At 33.4% G+C, this 23,370-nt stretch overlaps 3 protein-coding genes across 4 annotated transcripts in view; 2 read left to right on the top strand and 1 right to left on the bottom strand.

Annotated features, from left to right (window-relative positions):
- The window catches only part of LOC130993427 (protein SGT1 homolog), a 77,681-nt gene extending 76,573 nt beyond the window's left edge, over positions 1 to 1,108 (top strand). Inside the window, exons 8-11 of the mRNA XM_057918308.1 lie at positions 115 to 253; positions 348 to 427; positions 521 to 625; positions 776 to 1,108. Coding sequence (XP_057774291.1) covers positions 115 to 253; positions 348 to 427; positions 521 to 625; positions 776 to 883 — 432 coding nt within the window. The 3' untranslated portion in view covers positions 884 to 1,108. The remainder of the gene's footprint in view (positions 1 to 114; positions 254 to 347; positions 428 to 520; positions 626 to 775) is intronic.
- A 5,079-nt stretch (positions 1,109 to 6,187) lies between these two features.
- Positions 6,188 to 9,478, top strand: LOC130993421 (uncharacterized). Of its 2 annotated transcripts, XM_057918300.1 has the most exons (4): positions 6,188 to 6,674; positions 6,844 to 6,958; positions 7,728 to 7,846; positions 9,247 to 9,478. In XM_057918300.1, exons 1-4 carry the CDS (start codon positions 6,451 to 6,453, stop codon positions 9,296 to 9,298), a joined length of 510 nt encoding a protein of 169 aa, XP_057774283.1. In that variant the 5' UTR covers positions 6,188 to 6,450; the 3' UTR covers positions 9,299 to 9,478. The 2 variants fall into 2 exon arrangements, with proteins under 2 accessions (XP_057774283.1, XP_057774282.1); XM_057918299.1 differs by lacking the exon at positions 9,247 to 9,478 and having other exon boundaries at positions 6,241 to 6,674; positions 7,728 to 7,934.
- Positions 9,479 to 10,894: 1,416 nt separating this feature from the next.
- LOC130993958 (protein ALP1-like) lies at positions 10,895 to 12,600 on the bottom strand. The gene is made up of 2 exons (XM_057918997.1): positions 11,333 to 12,600; positions 10,895 to 10,934 (listed from the first exon to the last, which is right to left on the bottom strand). Exons 1-2 carry the CDS (start codon positions 12,598 to 12,600, stop codon positions 10,895 to 10,897), a joined length of 1,308 nt encoding a protein of 435 aa, XP_057774980.1.
- Between the last annotated feature and the right edge of the window lie 10,770 nt (positions 12,601 to 23,370).

The following is a 23,370-nucleotide window of genomic DNA, read 5'->3' as shown; positions in this document are numbered from 1 at the left end:
ATTTACAACCCAAGAAAACACACCCTTCATGAAAAGCTGAAAGTTATTGAATTTGCTGGACTCTTTTGTATTTGCATCTTAGCTAATGCTATTATGTTGAAATTGCTATAACAGATACTTCCTTCTAAGAGTAAATATGAAGTCATGTCTACCAAAATTGAGATCAGACTTGCCAAAGCAGACGCTGTTCACTGGACATCCCTTGAATTTAGAAGGGATGTTGCTGTAGCCCAGAAAGTGAACGTACCAACAGGTATGTGTTCTTTCTGGAAGCGCTGCATTCCAAATCACAAATTTCTTCATATAATTGCTGACGTGAGATACACTTCCTTCTCTTGGTTCAACAGGCAATGAGAAACCCACATATCCCTCGTCCAAACCCAAAAGAGTAGATTGGGATAAACTGGAAGCTCAAGTAAAAAAGGAGGTGGGTATTTGAATATTGGGATTTTCTTAGGCATTAAATAACTAAGTAACTGACCGAGTCTCAATCCCATAACTCATCAATTTTCTGCATCAGGAAAAGGATGAAAAACTCGATGGTGATGCAGCATTGAACAAGTTTTTCAGAGACATATACAAGGATGCAGATGAAGACACGAGAAGAGCCATGATGAAATCATTTGTAAGAACTGAACTTTAACTCATGAGAATTTATAAGTAGGGGGAGCTTCTCGTGATGAGCTTAAAACTACATTTGAATCCTGGCATCTTTCTTCAACTGCCATTACATGTTAATTAGTAGTGACGATTTCCCTCTGGTGTTTGCCAACAGGTAGAGTCTAATGGAACAGTGCTATCAACAAACTGGAAAGAAGTTGGAATGAAAAAGGTTGAAGGAAGTGCTCCGGATGGCATGGAGCTTAAGAAATGGGAACACTGAAGTATGGCTTTGGATGCTCCCACATAATATTTTTGATTATTTGTCCGAGTTGCATTTCTTGTGAAGTTGTCCATATTTTCTCCTTTAGGTCTGTCAAAACTCGACTGTTTCATTAGTTCTAACTCTTTTTCTTTAGATTTTGAGATGGTTGATCCACTTTTTGTGGCCTTAACATTTTGCTTATTATTTATTTGGACTATTTGATAAGTCTGTTGCTGGGTGCAATTCAGGTGTTTCTCCTTTTTCTTTTTAAATAAAACAGAATGTGGAATCAGACATTTTATTTTCAGTACGTGAGAGAACACAACTAGAAAACCAGGAACTTGTAGTTGAATTTATGTATTAACATTCTGGAATTGGTAATTTTATATCTAAATATTAGTACAATTTATATTTAGATATTAAAATGGATATAACTATCTGTAATGCTCTTGGATCTACTTTTGTTTGTGCTGAAGTTAATTTCTTACTCAAAATTACCTAAAATAACATAAATAAAAGTTTTTTCCTAAAAAAAAAACAAACATAAATAGAAGTTCATAGGTTTTAGAAACGGAAGCAAGCTCATAAGCTCAAATTCTAAGATTATTTTTTTAATATAAATAGGAATTCAAGTGTTGTTAGAAACCACATCCTTTGTATTCTTTCTTATAAGGGAGAATTGCCTTAAAATACTGAATTTTTACTAAATTTTAGTTTTACATATAAACTTTAAAAGGCAACTTTCATTAAATCATAATTTAACATATAACTTTAAAAAGTTAAAAGGGTAGCGTGATAATAACTAAATTTTCATAAAATTCTTTTTTTTTTTATATACAAAATTTTAAAAATAGTGGCATAATTATTGAACTATTAATTTAATCTAATTTTGCTACAATTGAGATTTCAACCAAATTTATTGCCAACATGGCTAGTCAAATAATCTAATTTTGCATAATTTGAATAGTGGTTACGATGTGTCATCATATATATACATCGTTTTTATTCCCTCGTTGATTATATTACGTTAATTATACAGCTAGCCATGTTAGTATTAAATTAGGTCGAAATCTCGATTGATAGCAAAATTAGATTAAATCAATAGTTCAATAATCATCAAGCTACATTTCAAAGTTTGTATGTAAAATCAAAATATGTAATGAAAGTTCAATAATTATCACACTACTTTTTAAAATTTGTATGTAATTATCACGCTATCTTTTAAAATTTGTATGTAAAATTAAAATTTAATGAAAATTCATTATTTTACATGCATTAACCCTTATTATAATTATTCATTTTGCAAGGACAACGTCTTTTATGAATTTTGGAACTGTGTTTAGACGGTATTATCTAATGTAAATAATGAAAATATGGCAAAATAGTAAGAATTAATTTCCCATGCAAACGTAATATTGTTATTTAAAATTATTATTATCACTGTGAGCTTTTTTCAAGTTCACGGTTTCTACATTAAGGCTGCGATCAATCCTAAGCTTCCTTGTAGATGATGGTGATGGGTGTTGGAGAGTATTGTGGTGAGCTAGATGCTGGACTTTTGTTGGTGGCATTATAGCTTCCTCGGCGGCGATGCATTTTGACGTAGGAATGATCGTGTTTTTCTTTCGGGAAGAGAGGTGCTCGCTCCTTTGTTTGTGCTTCTTTTTTGACTGCCACATGCTTGCTTTGAGTAGCTTTTTTGATCTGGATCCTAGGAAGGTGATGATTAGCCCGAAGCTTTCTCACGATTCTTGCTCAAATTGCTGCTTATTTTTTTCTTGGGATATATAATACTAGCATTTATTGGGTGATGATTAGTTCGAAACTCAATAATTTCATTTTTTCTTTATTCTTTATTCCATTATTTGTTCGGATTGTTTTTAGACTAACACTCTTTTTCCTTCATAAAGTTTTTTCCACTGGATTTTCTTTAGGATTAATTAATATTTTAACGAGGCCCGATCCTTAGTTTGCTTTCCTGTGTTTTTAAGGATTTCTTAGATTTTTTTTTCTTTTTCTTTTTCAATAGAGCCTTATTTTTTCACTTTATAATACTACCTTATTATTTCAATTCTCCACAAAGTATTTTTATATTATAATACTGATGAATAATATGTTATGATACGTACCTTATATGAAACATCATAAATCATAAAGACACATCATAAATATATAATTATGTGTTGGGAATTTAATGGAATATCTTAATCCTTGTTTTGATGATACCAAAATCCATAGGTTTTGTTTGCAATAGACTAGAACTGTTCGAACTCAAGTGTTAGAGTTCTTTTCTAGTTCAGTTGTTGTTCTGAAGACTGAAGAATGAAAAACTGAAGACTGAAGTTGTCGACTGAAGTATCAGTCGAAGAATCAGTCTTGAACTGATTACTTAATGCGTGCCACGTGGAATCAGCGGACTGATACTAAAGTCAAGTATCAGTTAAACATTCTTCCTCGGACTGAACCTTCAAACGTTCAAAGGAAGCCACGTACTCCAAAAGTACAGCCGCATTAAATGCAGAGATCTCAGGATCATCCTTTCTCTTTCTCTGCAGAGGTCATTCCTATTTGATGACTACTTTATCAGAGACGTCGCATCTCCTGCTCTTCAACATAGTCGGTCTCACCAAATAAGAAACCTCGAAGATTAAAGCCTCAGCCCAAGTTCACATTACTTTCTAACGGAAGAAATCTTGAAGACCTTCTCCGCCAACGGATCTATTCAAGACCTCTCCAATAAATAGGGCTCGAGGATCACTTCAATCTTCATCGATTCAACAACATAAGCTGAAACTCTGCCAAAATTGTTTCTCAGCCAAAGCTTGAATCGAAGAAGAGAATCCCAAAGCCAAAAATCAATCACTGCTGATTACATATATTCTCTTAGACCTTAGACAAACCCCTGTTTACCCAGAGCCTAGGTCAAAACTAACTCCAAAGAACTTGTTCCTTGAAGTTTAGTTGACAATATTTCAAACCTCTCTTCGACCGATAGAATCGAGTGTTTGAGTTGCAAAGGAGTTCAAGAAGGTACTCTGTCTCCGTGAGATCCTAGTGCCAGTTCGTGCTAGGAGTGAGAAATCCAACAAGGCGTGTTGGTACTGAAGATTGGATCTTCAGTTGATTCAGTTGTGTGCACCCGCAAGCACACGGTTCGGTTTGCTGTGCACCCGTAAGCACAAGCCTCGGTTTGCAGTGCACCCTAAGCACTTGCAGAGTGAAGTTGTTGGTCTGATCAACCAACCGTGGATGTAGGAAGTGTTTTTCGAACCACGTAAAAATCTATGTGTTATTTACAGCTTTCAGTTTTACTTTCCTACTTGTGTTATTACCTTTGATAAACTGAATACTGATTAATTGCAAAGAGAAACTTAAGACTAACAACATGCTCAACAAAGGCTATTGCGAAACAAAAGTATTTCCGCTGCGTATGTTATCAGTCTGACTGACCTATCCTCTGATAGTCAGGAAGATTTATAACATCTCTGTTTTTATCAAACTCGACTGAAGCCTTACGTGCATGAGTTAAGTTCTTGTGACTTAACTGATAACTCCTTACTAAAGAGTCTTTCAGTATCAGTCGTCAACTCTGTTTTGGTCAAATCTCTTTTCAATAAACAGGTGTGTATGTGTTTGAGATTAAAGTTTCATTTTGATTTCTGTATTGAGATCCTTCTGATTTTAAAAATAACCTATAGGTGTATTCCCCCCATACACCTATAACCTATAGGTGTATTCCCCCCCATACACCTATTCGAGACCCTCCGAACCTAACATTAGAGCATCCGCATTGGTGTTACATGATAGCTTACTTTATGAGGGGGGACCACATAGTGTAAAGAGGCTGCATTGGGGTTACATGATAGCTTACATGATAGTTTTAGTTTTGATTTTTCCATTTTTCATTTAAGTTTAATTTCATAAATTTAAATTACACAATTTATTTCAAATTTAAATTGCATTAATTTTGAAATCCTACCAAAAAAAAAATTCAAAATTCAAATATTCAATTTTTTTTAAAGGCGCGTGTTATTTTCAACGATTGTGAGGGCTACACGATAGAACGTGTAGCCCTCGTATAAGTGTTTGCTGCATTGGTTACACGATAGCAGCCTTACACGTGTAGGCTGCTATCGTGTAACCGTTGCAGATGCTCTTATGATACATCTATATTGTTATTGAGATTACTAAGTTTATAAATAATATAAAAATTAAAGTTCGATCGTTCTTTTTATTAGTCATATGAAGTTATAGGGAAACTCAACAAATCATGCTTTGATTTTACGTAATTTATAAAATTGATAATATCAATAATAATAATTTATGATCTATTATAATCAAAATAAATATATGAAATAAAAAAATAATACTAACATAGACCAAATATGAACGATATTCGTATAAAGTGTTCACATAATGTATGTAACATATATTCATCCCTCGCTCTATATGTATATACGATCCGCTGTTTATATTAATAAAATAATTATATAGCTGCACTTTTTTTTATTAATAAAGAAATAATTTTAAAGAACATAATACTAGATCAATACAAATACACAAAAATTAAATATATCAAACAAACATAAAATATCTATAACAGACTGCAAAAGTAATATTTTGCGAAGCATGTGATTCCTTATACTAGTATTTATGATGGATTAACAATTTAAAATTTCAAAATATATTGAAGAGAACAAATTGACTTTATCAAATCTAACACATTTAAAATCAAGGTCAATTTTTAACGATATCTATACAATATTTAAAAGTTAAATTTTTTAATTTTAAAAAAAGTCAAAATTTTAATTTGAAATTAATTTCAAAATTGAGTGACAATTTTATAGTTATAATAAAATTGAAAGTTTATTATAAAGTATAATATTTTTTTTCTTTTTTCTTTAACTAGGGATTTTTTTTTCTTTTTAAAATTATGAACTTCGACTAATTATAAAATACTATGCATATCAAATTAAAGATCATGATAAGAGCTTTAATTTGATATATTTTAGATAAATATTTGATTTAAAATATGAAGTTTATATTTATTTAAAGATTTAAATTCATAAAATTATCTTTCATTTTTTTGAATAAATCTACTTTTTAAACTTTTTTTTTTGTCTTTTCTTAATATCAATTTTTATTATTGTGATTTTTATATATTTTTTATTTTTTCAATATTCAGCTAAAATATATTTAATTATTTTTTATATTTATAAACATGATAATTGAATTGATATTAAATTTATAAAAACATAAAAATATAAAAATGTTTACCATGCATTGTACCGGATCAAAATGCTAGCAAATATTTTTGTGAATAGGAATCAAAATTGTAATCGATATGTATGCACATAATAAGAAGTTTTTATATTCTAATATTCATCAAAATTGAAAACAAAAATTTACGGCAATCCTAAGACTAAGACGAGTATTTTTCGAAAATAGAAGTAAAAAGGGAATTTTTTTTTTGCATTTTATTGGTTTATCGTGGAGACAAAAATCCTGTGTGAAATCCTGAGCGATCGCGCAACTTTGTGCTGAAAGCAAGCGAGGCGAGCAATTCGATCTCATCTCCCAACAAAATGCAGTTCTTTGGCGGCACAGAAATCAGTCCCTCTCCTCCGGTGCCGACGGCATCTGGCAACAACGGGCATATGATGTACGTGTTCAACAGAAATGGAGTGTGCCTGCTCTACAGGGAGTGGAATCGACCGCTCAAGACTCTCAGTTCGCAGCAAGATCACAAGCTCATGTTTGGACTCCTCTTCTCCCTCAAATCGTTGACTGCAAAGATGGATCCCATCAGGTGTTCGACGTTATTCCCCCTTGAAATTGCCTCTCTGCTTTTGCCGGAAAATCGGCACTTTTGATTGTGTTTTTTATGTTGATTATTTTTGTTTTTCTAATTGATAGCAAGTGATTGTTCCTCTTTTTCTTCCCAAGTTGTTTTGTGATTTTGTGTTTGTTGGGGGCAGTGTTGAAAAAGGGAATCTTGGGGTACCTCAGCTACCGGGGCAAGGTTGTTCCTTCCACAGCTTCCGGACCAATACATATAAACTGAGTTTCATGGAGAGTCCTTCTGGGATTAAGGTACTTGATATCATTGCGCTAATTCTTTTATGATCAATTTTACTACTTGATGTCAAGATTTGTTAATGCACGAGATTTATTTTCTTTGATATGGAATTGCTAGTATATGATGTGTAGTGTAATTTCTTTGAACTGCTTCTGAATCTATTATATCGAGGGGATTCTAAAGTCCAATTTCTTTTCTGACTGAGTGCAATTTAAGGCTTCAAATGCTGTGTTTCAGGACACTGTCAAGTGTAGTTTTGATATAATAACACATTAAATGTAATTGTGGAGTCAAACTGATCGGGATTTTACTTAAAACAATATCCAGTTCACTGCTGATCTGTCTTGGTTTTATTGTGTTCATTTTGGGTTATGCTTGACTGATGTCCAAAATTTGATATCTTAATGGTAACGAAGTGTTAGATTGCATAATCCTTTGTTTCACTGAATGAATGGGTGCTGTATTAACATTATATTTTCTATTCAGGAACCTTTCCGAGAAACACATCTTTGTCTTAAAAAAAGAGCATTCAGATGTTTGCTGTTAATGGATTTCTTTTCTTGTGTGCGAGTGTGTGTATGTGTATGTGGGCCAGGGGAGGGGGGGAGTCTTAATATGTATTCTTTCTATGATGCAAAAGAAAAAGGGGAAACGAGTTTTCGTGCTTACAACTGTTTACAAGATTGTATGCCATTTGTTCTTGATTTCTCTTGCCTTCTGGAATTCACAATTGTAAATATACTATCATGGTTTTGTTTGTGAAATAATCTGGTTTTTATGCAGATAATTCTAGTCACCCATCCAAGAACAGGTGATCTGAGAGACTCATTGAAGTACATCTATAATCTGTATGTTGAATATGTTGTCAAGAACCCATTATATTCTCCAGGAACTCCCATAAGGTCAGTGTTAATTTTCAGCGTGAGATACATTTTAAAACTTGATGATTACATATAATAGACATTCTAATTATACTTCTACGTTGAATTATTGAACGATCACTAAAATTTTTGGGTGGTTACTTCTCTAAATGCACTCTGGTAGTGATTAAAAAACTGCAGCAAATTCTAGACATGATTGATTAGATGAATATCAGTATATTATGCTTCTTCTGAAAGCAAAATTTCTTAAATCAAGTCTCTCTTTAAACATAGAGTTGAATAAGGAAATATATGGTGGTTTCTTGTCTTCATTAACACCCCACCCCCAACACCACACACACACACACGTCTTCATTGTGTTGTTTGTATTAGTTTCACAGTTGTTCAGATCAACAGTTTAATAATTTTGATGAAAATGCTGTTTTATGGCTCTTGAGGAACTAATAATATAAGTTACTATTAATTATTCATTTTATTTCTAAAGAAGCATTAAATTGCAAAATGTAATTGCTTTTTCACATATTGCCCTTGGGTTGGGTGATAAGTCCTTCCTTTCGAGCCCCCCTCCCCTTCAAGTTCCACCATCTACTCTGTGGCTGAGGAAGGGTGAACTCCAGCTTCTCTGGGGCTGAGGAGGGTGGGAGTTCCACTATTAAACATTTTCCTGATATCTTTTTGTTAAGACTTGTACACCTTCATTCCTCATTCGATCTTATTGGGTGATATTGATGAAAGAACAATCCATCTTCACATATATTATACTTGGTAAACAGTAAAACATCAGTTCAACATGAAAATGTCAATAAATCATGTGTTAAGGCTAAAAAAGTTCCCTAGAAAGAAGTTGCATTAACAATATTTTGTGGGCAACTGAGCAACTCAAGATGCTGCTACCTGCTTCACTTTTCAACTTGAGCCAATATGAACCACCTGTTTGTAAATCTGCTGTTCTCTGCAGCTATCTGGCATCTCACAGCTTTCCAAGATTTAGAGAATTTCATTGAGCATAAGTTTCAAACTTTTAGTTCAATCTTTACCTCTAAAGATAGTAGTTTAAGGTTTATCTAGTTCGTAAAAATTAGCCCTTCACTATTGTTGAGTCTACATTGTATGAGGAAACAATAATGGATTTTCAAGCTTACTACATTCACCATCATATTAATTTAGTTTCATGTTGTGTTTTATTACCATAACATAAGATTATAAATATGTGTTTAAACTATCAATTTGCCACGAATAAAAAAAATTAAAGAATTCAGAATCGTTAGGATTCTCTTTGTTGATGAGATTGACATCATCGAATGCCTTTATACTTGGTTTTATAAAAATTGATGATGCCTTGAGCAAACTCCCATGCTTCTTTGACTCGTTATATGATTGAAAGTGATGCTAATTTGATATGCATTGCCTTGTTTCTGCAGATGCGAGCTGTTCAACAAAACTGTTGATCAGTATGTGCGAGGCCTCGGTTGATGAAACGGTGGCTTATCGCCTCAACTCGCAAGCTTACAAGTTTTGGCGCTATTGCAGAACTGAACTTGCTGCTGTGCTGTCCTAGATTCATGTCGGATCATGTATTCATATAGTATTTCTGATCCCTCGTCCAACTCCTATACCAATTTGATCATCTGCTTCAGATTTTATGTTCTAAAAGGCTGCGTTTTTTTGCTTGTGATTTTTTCTTTTTCGAAGTAATTTTCTTATAAAGAGTTAAGTATATATTAATTTTTATGTTCTAAATAATGCGTTATATTGTATAAAAAACATAATCTTTAATGAATTTTATAGTTTTAATTTTTTATAATTATACTATTATAGATAGGGGTGCTATGATGAAATAATAATAAGAAACAAATATAGGGTCAATAATTTTTAACCTAAACGATTATATTTCATTAATTTTCATGTAACAAAATTTCGTATTTTGCATTATTCTTCTTTTATTTATTTTTTTCTTATTTTTCTTCCTTCATTAATTCACAAATTTGCCTAGAAAATATCAATCAAATTCAAGAATAATAAGAATTTTTTACTTTTAGATGTTAAATTTATTTATTTATTTTATTTTATTTTTTTTATCAAAACGTGATTTCTTTTAAGATCAAAATAATCACCTCAAATTACAAAGCTATTTTGACCATCGATTCTCCAAAATCCAAAACTTCCCTGTTCTCCAAAATGTTAAACAAACTATCCACCCAGACTCCAGTGAGATTTTTCCCACGAGTACAAAAAAACTACTTTATCCCATGCATATATACCGGTGGAATAGTAATGTATATAAAATCTTTACCTCTTAACGAAATTTCTTATTAGTTGCTCCGTCTATCTCACTAATAATGTCTCATATCTTTGTTAGTAAAATTAGATTATTGTCCGTCGAATTTCGATGGAAATTAATTATTATATATATAAATTTTGTTAATAATTTTAAGTATAAATTTGATAATTATACAATCCACAGATCATGAACTTCGTTTATACAATTGTATTCGTTTTAAACTCAATTAAAAATAATTTTACTACTCATTCTCATTCTAAATTCATAATAGTAAAATCTGTTAATTACCCGAATATGCTCAAATTTATTAATTAAATACCTAAATAATCAAATATAAGTTGTTACGATAATTAGTTATCTGTCTCAATAAAAACTCATAACATTTCAAAATAAACATTAACAATAATATATATATATATATATATATATATATATATATTGGGGATGGCTATTCAGAAAACTCCTTTTAGATTATAAACTATAAAGTAATTAAAATGTATGAATTATATGTAGAACACCCATGAATCCGCTGTGTAAATGTATGAATTACGAAAATAAAATTTTTTGCTACCTATGAGATTCGAACTCAGGACCATGAATTATTCCAACAAGGTGATGAATTAACCGTAGATCTTGATGATCCAATGGCTGAAAATGGTTCCTATTTTATAGTCTAACTTTGATTTTTATTTTAGCATTCCCCTATATATATATAGGGGAGGGCTAAAATTAAAACACTTCTTAAAATATAAAATATAAACATTTTTCAGCTCTTAGATTATCACGATCTACGGTTGATTCGTAACTTTGTTGGATGAACTCGTGGTCCTGATTTCGAATCCCAAAGGTAGCAAACATTTATTTTTCACAATTCGTAACCCTGTTGGATGAATTCATACGTGTTCTACATAAAATTTATACATTCTAATATATCTAATCTAAATCTGACTGTGTATATTAGAGCATCCACAATGGTGGTGTCTTAGAGGGGTGTCTTAGGAGTGGGCCCCACCTAAGACACACCCCTCTCCAATGCATTGTGTCTTAGGTGGGTGCTTAAATCCCCATTTCCACAAAATTCATATTTCTACACTTTTATTTTTAAATTTCTATTTTCATTAAAAATAAAATTAAACATTACAATAATTTAAAGACATAATTTAAATACAATAAAAAAAATAAAAATTATACTAATTTTCTAGGACTCAATCGGACCAAAACGAGACCAAATGTGCTCCTTCAAGTCCAAAGTGAGGCGAGCATGCATCTCCGCGTCTCGCATGGATGCTTGTCGTGCAATAAATGCACGAAAATCCGGCGGAACACCGACATGAGGTTGAGATGCGGCGCTACTCGAAGCTTCGTCGGCGTCTTCTTCCCACTGCGTTGCTTGCTCGCCTTCGTCTTCGATGATCATGTTGTGCAAAATGATGCACGTGAACATGATGTCGCTCATCGCCTCCTTGCTCCAAAGACGCGCTGGGCCTTTGACGATTGCCCAACGAGCTTGAAGGACGCCGAAGGCTCGTTCAATATCCTTGCGAGCCGCTTCCTGCATCACTTTGAACCTCTTCCCCTTCGGATCCGTCGGATGTGTAGGACTCTTCACGAATACAGGCCAATTGGGATAGATGCCGTCAGTCAAGTAGTACCCACTTGTGTAGTAGGAGTTGTTGACTTCATATGTGACCGGCACCCCCATTCCTTGCAGTCGATCGTTGAACAACGTCGAGTTGTTGAGCACGTTGATGTCGTTGTTCGAACCAGGAGTCCCAAAAAAAGCATGCCAGATCCATAGATCTTGGGAGGCGACGACTTCGAGGATGATGGTCGGTTCCCCCTGATCGCCGCGAGTGTATGCGTCTTGCCATGTCGTTGGACAATTCTTCCACGCCCAATGCATGCAATCAAGGCTCCCTAGCATTCCCGGGAAGCCGTGCTTCGCTTCGTGCATTGCTATAAGCCGTTGGCAGTCAGCGGAAGTCGGCCTCCTCAAGTACTCCACGCCGAAGAGTTGAATAATGGCACGACTGAATCTCCGCAAGCACTCCAACGATGTGGACTCTACAATCCAGAGATACTCGTCGTATTGGTCCGCTGCCCCACCGTTAGCTAGCATACGAACAGCGACAATGCATTTTTGCAATGGCGTGAAGCCGGGCCTCCCAGTTGCATCCGTGCGTTGTTGGAAGTATGGATCGGAGGCGACGGCATTAACGATGCGCAAAAACAACGCACGATGCATCCGAAAACGACGGTGAAAGATGTTGTCGGGGTAGACCAGATTTTCATCAAAGTAATCCGCGTGCAAACGTACAGCGCCGGCTTCACGGTCCCGACGAATGAAAGCCTTCTTCCGCGCACCTCGTCGGCGACGACGAGGTTGCTCTTCTGGATCACCAATATCTTGAACAATTTGGTTAAATTGTTGTACAAGATTGGAAAATTCTTCAGCACGTCGCTCGTCCTCGTGGCTTGATGAGGAGGAAGACATTTTTTTTAGAAATTTTTTTGATGTGGAGATGATTTTTTGATGTGGAGATGTGAAATGAATGAAAAGAGTGGTGATATATATAGATAAAAGGGGAATAAAAAAAAAGGAAAAAAATTGAAATTCGGCTGTTGCCTCCAACGGCCCATTTTTTTTTTTTTTAAAGAAATTTAAACGGTCATTTTTTGAAAAAATTAACGAATTTAGATTTTTTTTTTTAAAAAAAACGGCGCGTCCGCAGGACGCTCCACACACTCCTCCTCTTCAACCCATTGCGAGGCTTCGCCTCGGCCTCGCACTAGGCCGATTCTCCAGCGCGCGGCCTCCTCTCTCACCCCGGGTCGATCCCTCCTTCGCAACGGCCGCTGCGGATGCTCTTAGTGAGATGAAGCGCTAAGATTAGGTCTTATTTTATAGATTAAAAGTGCGTCTTATTTTAGCGCAACCCTATATATATATATAATAGCAAAATAAATCTTATCCTACGTGGCGTCGTATAATCACTCCATTCTAATTTTTCTCAATTCTCATTCATTCTTTTTTTTTTCTAAATTTTTAATTGATTTTCATATTTAAAAACCATTAATTATCTAAAAATCATTATGTTTATATTCGTATTAATCACTTGGAAATTCATTAATTTTTTATTTATTTAGCAAACTTAATTGTTGGCCAAATAAATATTAGCCAAATTAATTTTTGCAATAAGAAGTATAACTATTTATTTGACCAATTAATTAATTGATCAAATTTAATTGTTAGTGAATTTACTGATCCTAATAAATACATGACTTCAATTAGTGAAGTTTGTTAAAATTTCGATGTGGAATTTAAGATAACTAAATTGATTAAAAAGTCAAAGCCATGCATGAGAATTTAGAAAAATTAGCACAAAAAATAGAGAAAAATTCACATAGGATTGGACTCATAATCGTATTATATATAATAAGATGTATATGACTAACCCAATATCTCAAAGGTGCGTACAAAGCCAATACTCATCCAAGGATGGCACCTGCAAAAGCTTTGTGTGCGACCGTATTACAATTATTATATATATTTACTCGTGCGAGATCTATGAAATATTAATATAATGATTTGTAAATATTTAATGGCATTTAGAGTTTGAAATCAAGAGGAGTCGGTTTCCAATATTTACTCGTGCAAGATCTGTGGAGTATTAATATAATAATTTTTAAATATGAAAATTGATTAAAAATTTAGAAAAAAAAGAATGAATGAGAACTGAGGAAAATTAGAATGAAGTGATTATATGAATATTAATATAATAATTTTTAGATACTTAATGGTTTTTAGATATATGAAAATTGATTAAAATTTTAGAAAAAAAAAAAGAATGAATGAGAATTGAGAAAAATTAGCATGGAGTGATTATGCGACGCCACGTAGGATATGATTTATTTTGCTTTTATATATAGTATATATTATATTTAATTATTTAAAATATTATTAATGGTGGGTAATTAACTTTATACATCAACTCACATAAAACAATTCTTAAATACTCTTCTACCAACTCACTTTGTACACTAACTACACATTTTCTTAATCTCTGCATCCAAAAGTAATGAGACGGATGGAGTATTATATACGTTGATATTGAAATAACACTTATTTTTATATCTAATACAAAACTAAGTGTCTTGATTGAGAACATATGATATTTTTTTTATTAAAAGAATATGATAATATATATATATATATATATATATATATATATATATATATATATATAGGGGAGGGCTACGGTAAAAACACTTCTTAAAATATAAATATAAACGTTTTTTAATGTACGAATTTTATCCAACATGGTTACGAATTCATCAAACATGGTTACGAATTGTGAAAAATAATTTTTTGCTACCTTTGGGATTCGAACTCAGGACCACGAATTAATCCAATAGGGTTACGAATCAACCGTAGATCTTGATGATCTAAGGGCTGAAAATCATTTATATTTTATACACTTAAGAGTGTTTTTATTCTAGCCCTCCCCTATATATATATATATATATATATATATATATATAGGGTAGGGTTAATATAAAAACCCCTCTTAAGATAAAAACTAGGAACCAATTTAAAGCCATTGATTTAAATAAAATAGAAAGCTGAGATTAAACTACAGATGCACAATTTCGATTGCATAGATGCACAGTTTCAATTGCATAGATGCACAATTTCGATTTGTTTGAGTATTTTGCATTGTTGGTTTCAATTGCATAGATTGCATATTTTTTAAGTGCACAGTAAAATATAATAGATGCACAGTTTCTTTTGTTGACTAAATCCTAACCATTAGATCTAATATTTAAAAGGTCAAGATTAGGTTCCTAGTTCTTATTTTAACAGAGGTTTTTATTAGAACCTCTTCCTATATATATATATATATATATATATATAGGGTAGGGTTAATATAAAAACCCCTCTTAAGATGAAAACTAGGAACCAATTTAAAGCCATTGATTTAAATAAAATAGAGGACTGAGATTAAACTACAGATGCGCAATTTCGATTACATAGATGCACAGTTTCAATTGCATAGATGCACAATTTCAATTTGCTTGAGTATTTTGCATTGTTGGTTTCAATTGCATAAATTGCATATTTTTTAAGTGCACAGTAAAATGTAATAGATGCACAGTTTCTTTTGTTGACTAAATCCTAACCATTAGATCTAATATTTAAAAGGTCAAGATTAGGTTCCTAGTTCTCATTTTAACAGAGGTTTTTATTAGAACCCCTTCCTATATATATATATATATATATATAGGGAGAGGTTCAAGAAAGAACCATAAATAAAAAAAGAACGGAGAACCATTTTCAACCATTCGATCATCAAGATCTACGGTGGATGCATCATCTTGTTGGATGCATATAGAACCTGTGTTCGAATCCTGAAGGGAGCATTTTTTTTTAATTTTTTTAGTGCATTAATTTTAACAGCGAATGCATTAATTTTTACAGTGAATGCATTAGATTTGATGGTTCTCTCGTTCTCACAAATAATGTAGTTCTCTCTAGAACCACACCCTATATATATATATATATATATATATATATATATATATATATATATATATATATATATATATATAGGGGAAGACTAAAATAAAAACACTTCTTAAAATATTAAATATAAACAATTTTCAGCCTTTAGATCATCAAGATCTACGGTTGATTCGTAACCTTGTTGGATGAATTCGTGGTCCTGAGTTCGAATCCCAAAGGTAGCAAAATTTTATTTTTCACAATTCGTAATCTTGTTGGATGAATTCATACATGTTCTACATAAAATTCGTACATTAAAAAATATTTTTATTTTTATTTAAGAAGTGTTTTCACGGTAGCCCTTCCCTATATATAGGGGAGGGCTAGAATAAAAACACTCTTAAGTGTATAAAATATAAATGATTTTCAGCCCTAGATCATCAAGATCTACGGTTGATTCGTAACCCTTTTGGATGAATTCGTGGTCCTGAGTTCGAATTTCAAAGGTAGCAAAAATTTATTTTTCACAATTCGTAACCATGTTGGAAGAATTCGTAACCCTGTTGGATAAAATTCGTACATTAAAAAACGTTTATATTTATATTTTAAGAAATGTTTTTACTGTAGCCCTCCCCTATATATATATATAGGGAGAGGTTCAGGAAAGAACCATAAATAAAAAAAGAACGGAGAACCATTTTCAGCCATTCGATCATCAAGATCTACGGTGGATGCATCATCTTGTTGGATGAATGCAGATCCTGGGTTCGAATCCTGAAGGTAGCAATTTTTTTATTTTTTTGAGTGCATTAATTTTAACAGCAAATGCATTATTTTTTACAGTGAATGCATTAGATTTGATGGTTCTCATGTTCTCACAAATATTTAGTTCTCCCTAGAACCACACCTATATATATATATATATATATATATATATATATATAAACATTCTTAAGTGTATAAAATATAAACGTTTCTTAATGTACGAATTTTATGTAGAACACGTATGAATTTATCCAACAGAGTTACGAATTGCGAAAAATAAATTTTTGTTACCTTTGGTATTCGAACTCAGGACCACGAATTCATCCAACACGGTTACGAATCAACCGTAGATCTTGATGATCTAAGGGCTGAAAATCATTTATATTTTATACACTTAAGAGTGTTTTTATTCTAGCCCTCCCCTATATATATATATATATATATATATATATATATGTTATGTTTTTCTTCGTAACCTTTTTGGCCCGATGAACTAGCTCAAAAATCGAAGGTTTAGGCTTAGAGCCAAAAAATTTAGCATAAACATATTTTTTAAAATATGGATGAGAAAAAAAAAATACTCCATCCATTCAAATAAAATACTACTCCCTCCGTCCCAAAGGAAATGTCCTCCTTCTTTTGGGCACGGTTATTAAGGATGCATAATCTGCCTAATCTAGTAGAATATTAAGGAAATTTCAGTTTCTACTAGATTAGGCAACATATAAGATTCAATGACAGATTATGCATCATTTCAGTTTCTACTAGATTAGGCAGATTATGCATCCTTAATAACCGTGCCCAAAAGAAGGAGGACATTTCCTTTGGGACGAAGGGAGTACTATATAACATTGGGTTCGACACGAATTTTTAAGGTGAATATGTGTTTAGAGCATCCACAATGCTTGCACCCATAGTGGGTGCAATAGAATGGGTCCCACTTCTATTGCACCCACTCCAACAATGGTATTGCACCCACCCGGGTGCAATAGATTTTAATTTCATTTTCTCTTTACTTTTATTCTTTTTTCAATTTAAATTAAACAACTTCAATTTTAACAACATAAAATTCATTCAACTAAAAATCCAAACATTACAAATAAAATTAAAAAAACAACAAATATTTAAAACATCCAACTTTCGAAAAATTTAAAGTCGTCGAACTACGGGTCAACCGGACCAAAGCGTGCCCATATATGCTCAACCAAATCGTCGCGGAGGCAGTTGTGCGGGATCAACATGAACTTCTTCGTCGGATGAAGAATTTGAGGAAGAATTATTGTTGGAAGAATTGGTGAAGACATTTTTTTTAAGAGTGGAAGAGAATTGGTGGATGTGTTTGTGATTGAGGGAGGGGGATATATATAGGTGAAAAAGGAAAAAAAAGAAAAAAAAGAAAAAAAAAATCGGCCGAAAGACCGTTGAAGGCAACGGTCAAATGACCGTTAATTTTTTTTTTTTTTTAATTTCGGAAAGGGGCGCGTGTTTACACGCCCCCTCCTTCGCTCCCACAAACCACGAGTGCGAAGCAACGCCCCCCCCCCCCCATCACACCCGGGAGCGGCAACGGCAGTGGGTGCGATAGGCCGGGTTCGATCCGGCCATCGCACCCACCGCTGCGGATGCTCTTAGTGGATAAAATATTTCATGAAGTAAAAATAAATGATTGTGATTGAATTGAATGTGAGCCACATGTAGCTTTTTAATAAATAAATGGTGTTTGTAAGGTTGAAATATAAGGAGAGAGTGTGAGGTCATGTCCTAAAAAAACAATGTAATATACTCTTTATGAACGTGAAATAAGACAATTGTTGTATATTCTTCGTAGACAAGAGAATAATAAAAAAGTAGCAATGAAAAGAAAATATTCTCCTCGTCTCACCTATCTTGAGACATTTTTCTTTTTGAGTCGTCCCACCTATTTTGAGACATTTTCTTATTTCGGCAAAAGTTTTACCCTTTATTCACATTTTTACTTTTTCACCTACCACACTTAACACACTAAATACAACTCCCTCTGTCCCATAAAAACATGTATAATTTTCATTTTTCGTACGTCTCAGAAAAACATGCATACTCCATTTATAGTAATAATTTTTCTACTAAACATCACAATCAATATGAGATCATTTCTTCACTCACACTATACTTTACATGATTTCTTAAAATCTTTGTTATCTCATGCTATGTATATTTTTATGGAACGATGAAATATTTTTTTAAATCTCGTGACCAAAAGTTTTCTCTCAAGATAGATAGGACGGATAAAGTAATACTTCTTTCGTCAAGAATATATAACCTTAGATACAATACGAATTTTAATAAAATTGTTGATGAATTTGTATTTAGTTGATAATAAAAAAGGTGTTAATAGGCAAAAATGCCCTTTTCTTATAAACACTTGTAAAAATGCCCACTTTCATAAGTGAAAGTGGACATTTTTACAAGTGTTTATAAGAAAAGGGCATTTTTGCAAATGCCCCAAAAAAAAGGGTCTTAATATATAAAAATGAATGATTGTGATTGATTTGAGAGTGCGTTAAATTTTTTTATAACTAAAAGTGTTTACAAGATTGTAATACTCCCTCCGTCCCTGAAATAAGTTCCTCTTTTTCCATTTTGGGATGTCCCCCAAATAAGTTCCTCTTTCTTTCTTTCTATTTTTGGACAACTACCCCACCACTAATAATACTTTATTTATTCTTATTTTTCACTTTTTCACCACTCCCAATACTAATTATAACACTTTTTCACCTTTTCACCACTCTCAATACTAATTATAATATATTTTTCTCCACTATCAATACACTTTACCATTTTTCTTAAAACCCGTGCCGTCCCCAAAGAGGAACTTATTTTGGGGACGGAGGGAGTATAAGAATAGAATGTCAAAACATATCCTAAAAAATAGAAATATAATATTATTATATTTTCTATAAACACTATATAAAATAATTATTAATTTTATGCTTTTTCTGAAATTGGGAAATAGCAATTAATAGCAAATGAGGCAGAAAAGTTTTTTTGTTTTTTACTTTTAGTTAGAGAAAGGTTGTTTTCAGAGACAGGTAGTCGCGACAAACAAGTCATGGAACTTATTGGGTTGAGTCCTGTTCACGAGAACACTGTCGTTAAGATGGCGACACGTGGATCGTACTTTATGAAGAAGCCCACGTGGATCGTACTTATTGGTCGTAAATAATGTTTCACTTTTAATGGTACGTAGTTTTAAATGGAATAGTGACAGACACATGAGCCTGCTGTGCTAGATTTCCATCCACCACACATTTTACCTGCTTTTCCTGGATGATTTTTTTGTTACCTACTCCTCTTTTTCTTTTTCTTTTTTTTCAATGTTATGTGCATTTACTTAATAAATCATGGTTACTTAAATTTTCTTTTCTTATTAAATCTTGATTCCTTTACTTTATGACATAAATATATGATTTTTAATTATAACAATTGATAATATAATCAAATAAGTAGGCGGTCGGTCGGCAAAATAGAAAATTAAATTTTATTGTGAAAAATAAAATTTTAAATATTTTTTTGTAAGTAATGAATTAATTTGAGATATTAGTAAATAGTTGAATGCATTGCTTAATAATTTAAATTAAAACAATCATTGAATGAAAGTACAATAATTTTACCATGATTACATGTTTCTTTTACACTTTTCTTATACAATTATAATGTATGAGTGAAAGTGTGAAATTTGTGTGTGTGTGTGTTGACCTAGCGGTAGATGGTGAATGCCTAAGGCCTAAGGTCTTAGGTTTGAGCCCACTGTCGTGCTATTTTTAAATTTATTTATATAATTTATATAAAAAAAGTGTGAATTTTTTTCCAAAAAATAAAACAAACCATCAACACCTAAAGATATACTCCCTCCATCACGGCTATTTTGAGATAAATAAAGTGGCCATTTTCTTTTCTACACGGAGATTAATAAAGTGATAGTTACTATGTTTTAATTATGTGTGGTCCATTTTTTCAATGACTTTATTAGTGAGTTAATTACAATCAACTTTTGTAACAACCTTTTCCACCTTTTAATAATTGAAATTTTAAATTAAATTTAAATTTGAAAATTTAAATCTAGAATTTTAAATTAAAATTTAAATCAACTTAAAATCTGGAACACTTAAATTTTAAGCAAGGCGACAAAATCAACTTAAAATCTTTATAATCAAATTGAATCTGGAACACTTGAAATCTGGAAGTTAAATAAAAATTTGGAAAACTTAAAATTTTGCCACTAAATGGCGGCAGAATCCACAATTTCATTGAAATAAAAACCCAAATTTGGGCGGTAGTGCAGAGATACTTTTTCATGTTTGTACAGCCTCCAAAAGTTTGAAATACAATTTGAATTTCCCACTAAAATTCATCTATAAATAAAGGAGGTTGCTATACATAACTAAACATTTTAAAATCAAAACATCACCAACAATGGTGAGCAAAAACCTTTCCTCACCGAAGTCGACATCGGACCATGGTGATAGTGTATCGGCGACCATGAGACCAGAGAGATCCTCCCCATACCTAAGCGAATCGGGAGTTAAAGGCGGCGGACACAGAGAGAAGCCCATTCATTTAGGGTTTGCTCAGAAGATGGCACCAGTGAGAAGGGAAGACAACACTGCTCAGAGAGCCGACGAACACCGAAGATGCCGGCATGTCGGAGGAGATGTCCTTCTTCATCACAGTGGACTTGTCGAATCGGCGGCAGATGGTGGCAAAAGAGGGTTGCAGACCTCGCGAAACGGAGAAGTGTTTAGTTCTGACACCACATCAAGGGTGAGTGGTGAGAAATCGGAGAGCACGGTGTCAAATCTCCATGGCGAAGAGCTGGAAACTTGGTGGTAGGGGTGTGTAGCGGGTCGGACCAGAACCGACCCGGACCGACCCGTCGGGTTTGCGGACCTGAAAATTTCAGAAAAATGGACCGACCCGAACCAAAACATTCGTGCGGGCCGACCCGGGACCGGACCGAACTCGGGCAACGGGTCCGGTTCAGTCCGGGTCAGACCCGCTGATAACCTACTTTTTTTTCCTGTTTTTACACCTATTTTTCAGATCTAAAACATAAATATTACTCCCTCTGTCCCAATAATGAAGACACACTTCATTTGGATACAGAGATTAAGGAGATGTAGTTTATGTGATAAAGTATTGTGGGCCACATCATTAGTGTTGTTGATTAATTTAAATTTAGTGAATTTGTTTCTTTTATGGTTATTTTCAAATTTAAATTTAGATTAACAAAATTCAACAATTCCAATTAATTTAATTAAATTCAGTTTCAATTTATCTTTTTAAAAAAATCGACCTTCATCATTTGTGAATGCATCAGACAATTACCAAGCTCCCCAACCCCCGTCTTCTTCGTCTTCACTGTGAATGCATCAATTAGTAACCTTCTTCGTCATCAGACACCTTCATTTATGAATGCATCAATTAATAACAGATTGATTCAAAAATAATTTTTTTATCCTAAAATCTACACTTCTTTTGAACACTATCACCGAGAACCGCCGTCCACCACTGCCAACGTAGTGGCTAAAAGAGCCAGATTCGAACCCAAAAAATCGAACAAAAAAATAAAACTCAAAATCGAACTCAAATCAAACCAAAATGAAACTCAAAATCGAACCAAAAAGAGGACCAAAATCGAGAAGGGAGAGAAGAAAGAGGGATGTTCGACGGGGCTAGGGCTCGGCCCTCTACCCTCGTCAGTGTGTGGGCGAGTGGTCGGAGGCTCCGCCGCAGATTCCGGCATGAGCAGCATCATTGATGGATGAAATCGACATCTCCGCCGCACCGCGATTTGGGCGTCTGGTTTTGGGGCCTACTCTGGTAGGCGGCAGAGTCCGGCAAGAGCGGCGGCATTGTTCGCCGGAGGTCCAACGGCACTCGTCGCCGGAAGAGCTGGGGCGGCAGGTGGTGGAGACGAGAGATGAGAGATTTAAGATTGGAAAATGAGGCGGCATTGTAATTTGTGTGGAAGAATAATTTAGGTTTTTTAATTTATAGGATAATTAGTGAGTTTTAATTAATGCTTAATTATTTCTATTTTTGGAAGTGTGTCTTTATTAATGGGACAATCCAAAAAGGAAAGTGTGTCTTAAATAATGGGACGGAGGGAGTAATATTATTATAAATATTAAATATATAAATTAATTTAAGTTTTAATTAATATTATTATAAATTAATTTAATATTTGTGAAGTTCCCTCTCCCCAAACGTGAAGTAGTGAAGTAGGGTTAGAAATTTAATTTAAGTTTTAATTAATATTATTATAAATATTAAATATATAAATTAAATATTAAATTTATAAGAGACCGGGTCGGTTTCAGGTTCGGCGGGTTCGACCGGGTTTCGACCCAAAAAATATTCGGTCCTAGAAAATGGACCCAACCCGGACCGATGACATACAGTGGACCGGTTCGGTCCGGGCCAAACCCGTCGGTCCGGGTTGGGTTTGGCGGGTCCGGGTTGGGTTTGCTCACCCCTACTTGGTGGGTGCTCATGGTGTGAGCGGCAGATTAGAGAGAGAAAGTGCGAGAACATAAATGATTGTGGCTAACCCCAGATAAGGCAAATAGGTTTAAATTAGAGCATATTAACTTATTGTTAATGGGCTTAATCAAGCACTAATTTTTACTACTTTGGGTTTGGGCCACTTATAATGGGACAAACCAAAGTGGAAAAATAGCCACTAATATTGGAACGGAGGGAATAATATTTAGTGTGTTAAGTGTGGTAATTGTCTAAAGTCCTGACTATCAATCTGTCATATTAGTCTAGCCATAAAAATTTAATGGTGTAAAAAGTACAAACAATAGAAAAGTGATGTTTTTTGCAGCCAATGAAAGTCATGTTGAACTTGAAAATAATACTTTCACTGTTAATGAAAATTGTGATATTATTAGTATTATTTTTATCTGTCCACAAAAATTATACTATATTTTTATTTTAGTACACTTCTCTTTA

Source organism: Salvia miltiorrhiza, chromosome 7 (genome assembly GCF_028751815.1).
Source record: "Salvia miltiorrhiza cultivar Shanhuang (shh) chromosome 7, IMPLAD_Smil_shh, whole genome shotgun sequence".
In the NCBI taxonomy this organism is placed as follows: domain Eukaryota; kingdom Viridiplantae; phylum Streptophyta; class Magnoliopsida; order Lamiales; family Lamiaceae; genus Salvia; species Salvia miltiorrhiza.
Note: the sequence above shows the minus strand (reverse complement) of the source record. Positions and strands in the feature narration are given on the sequence as shown.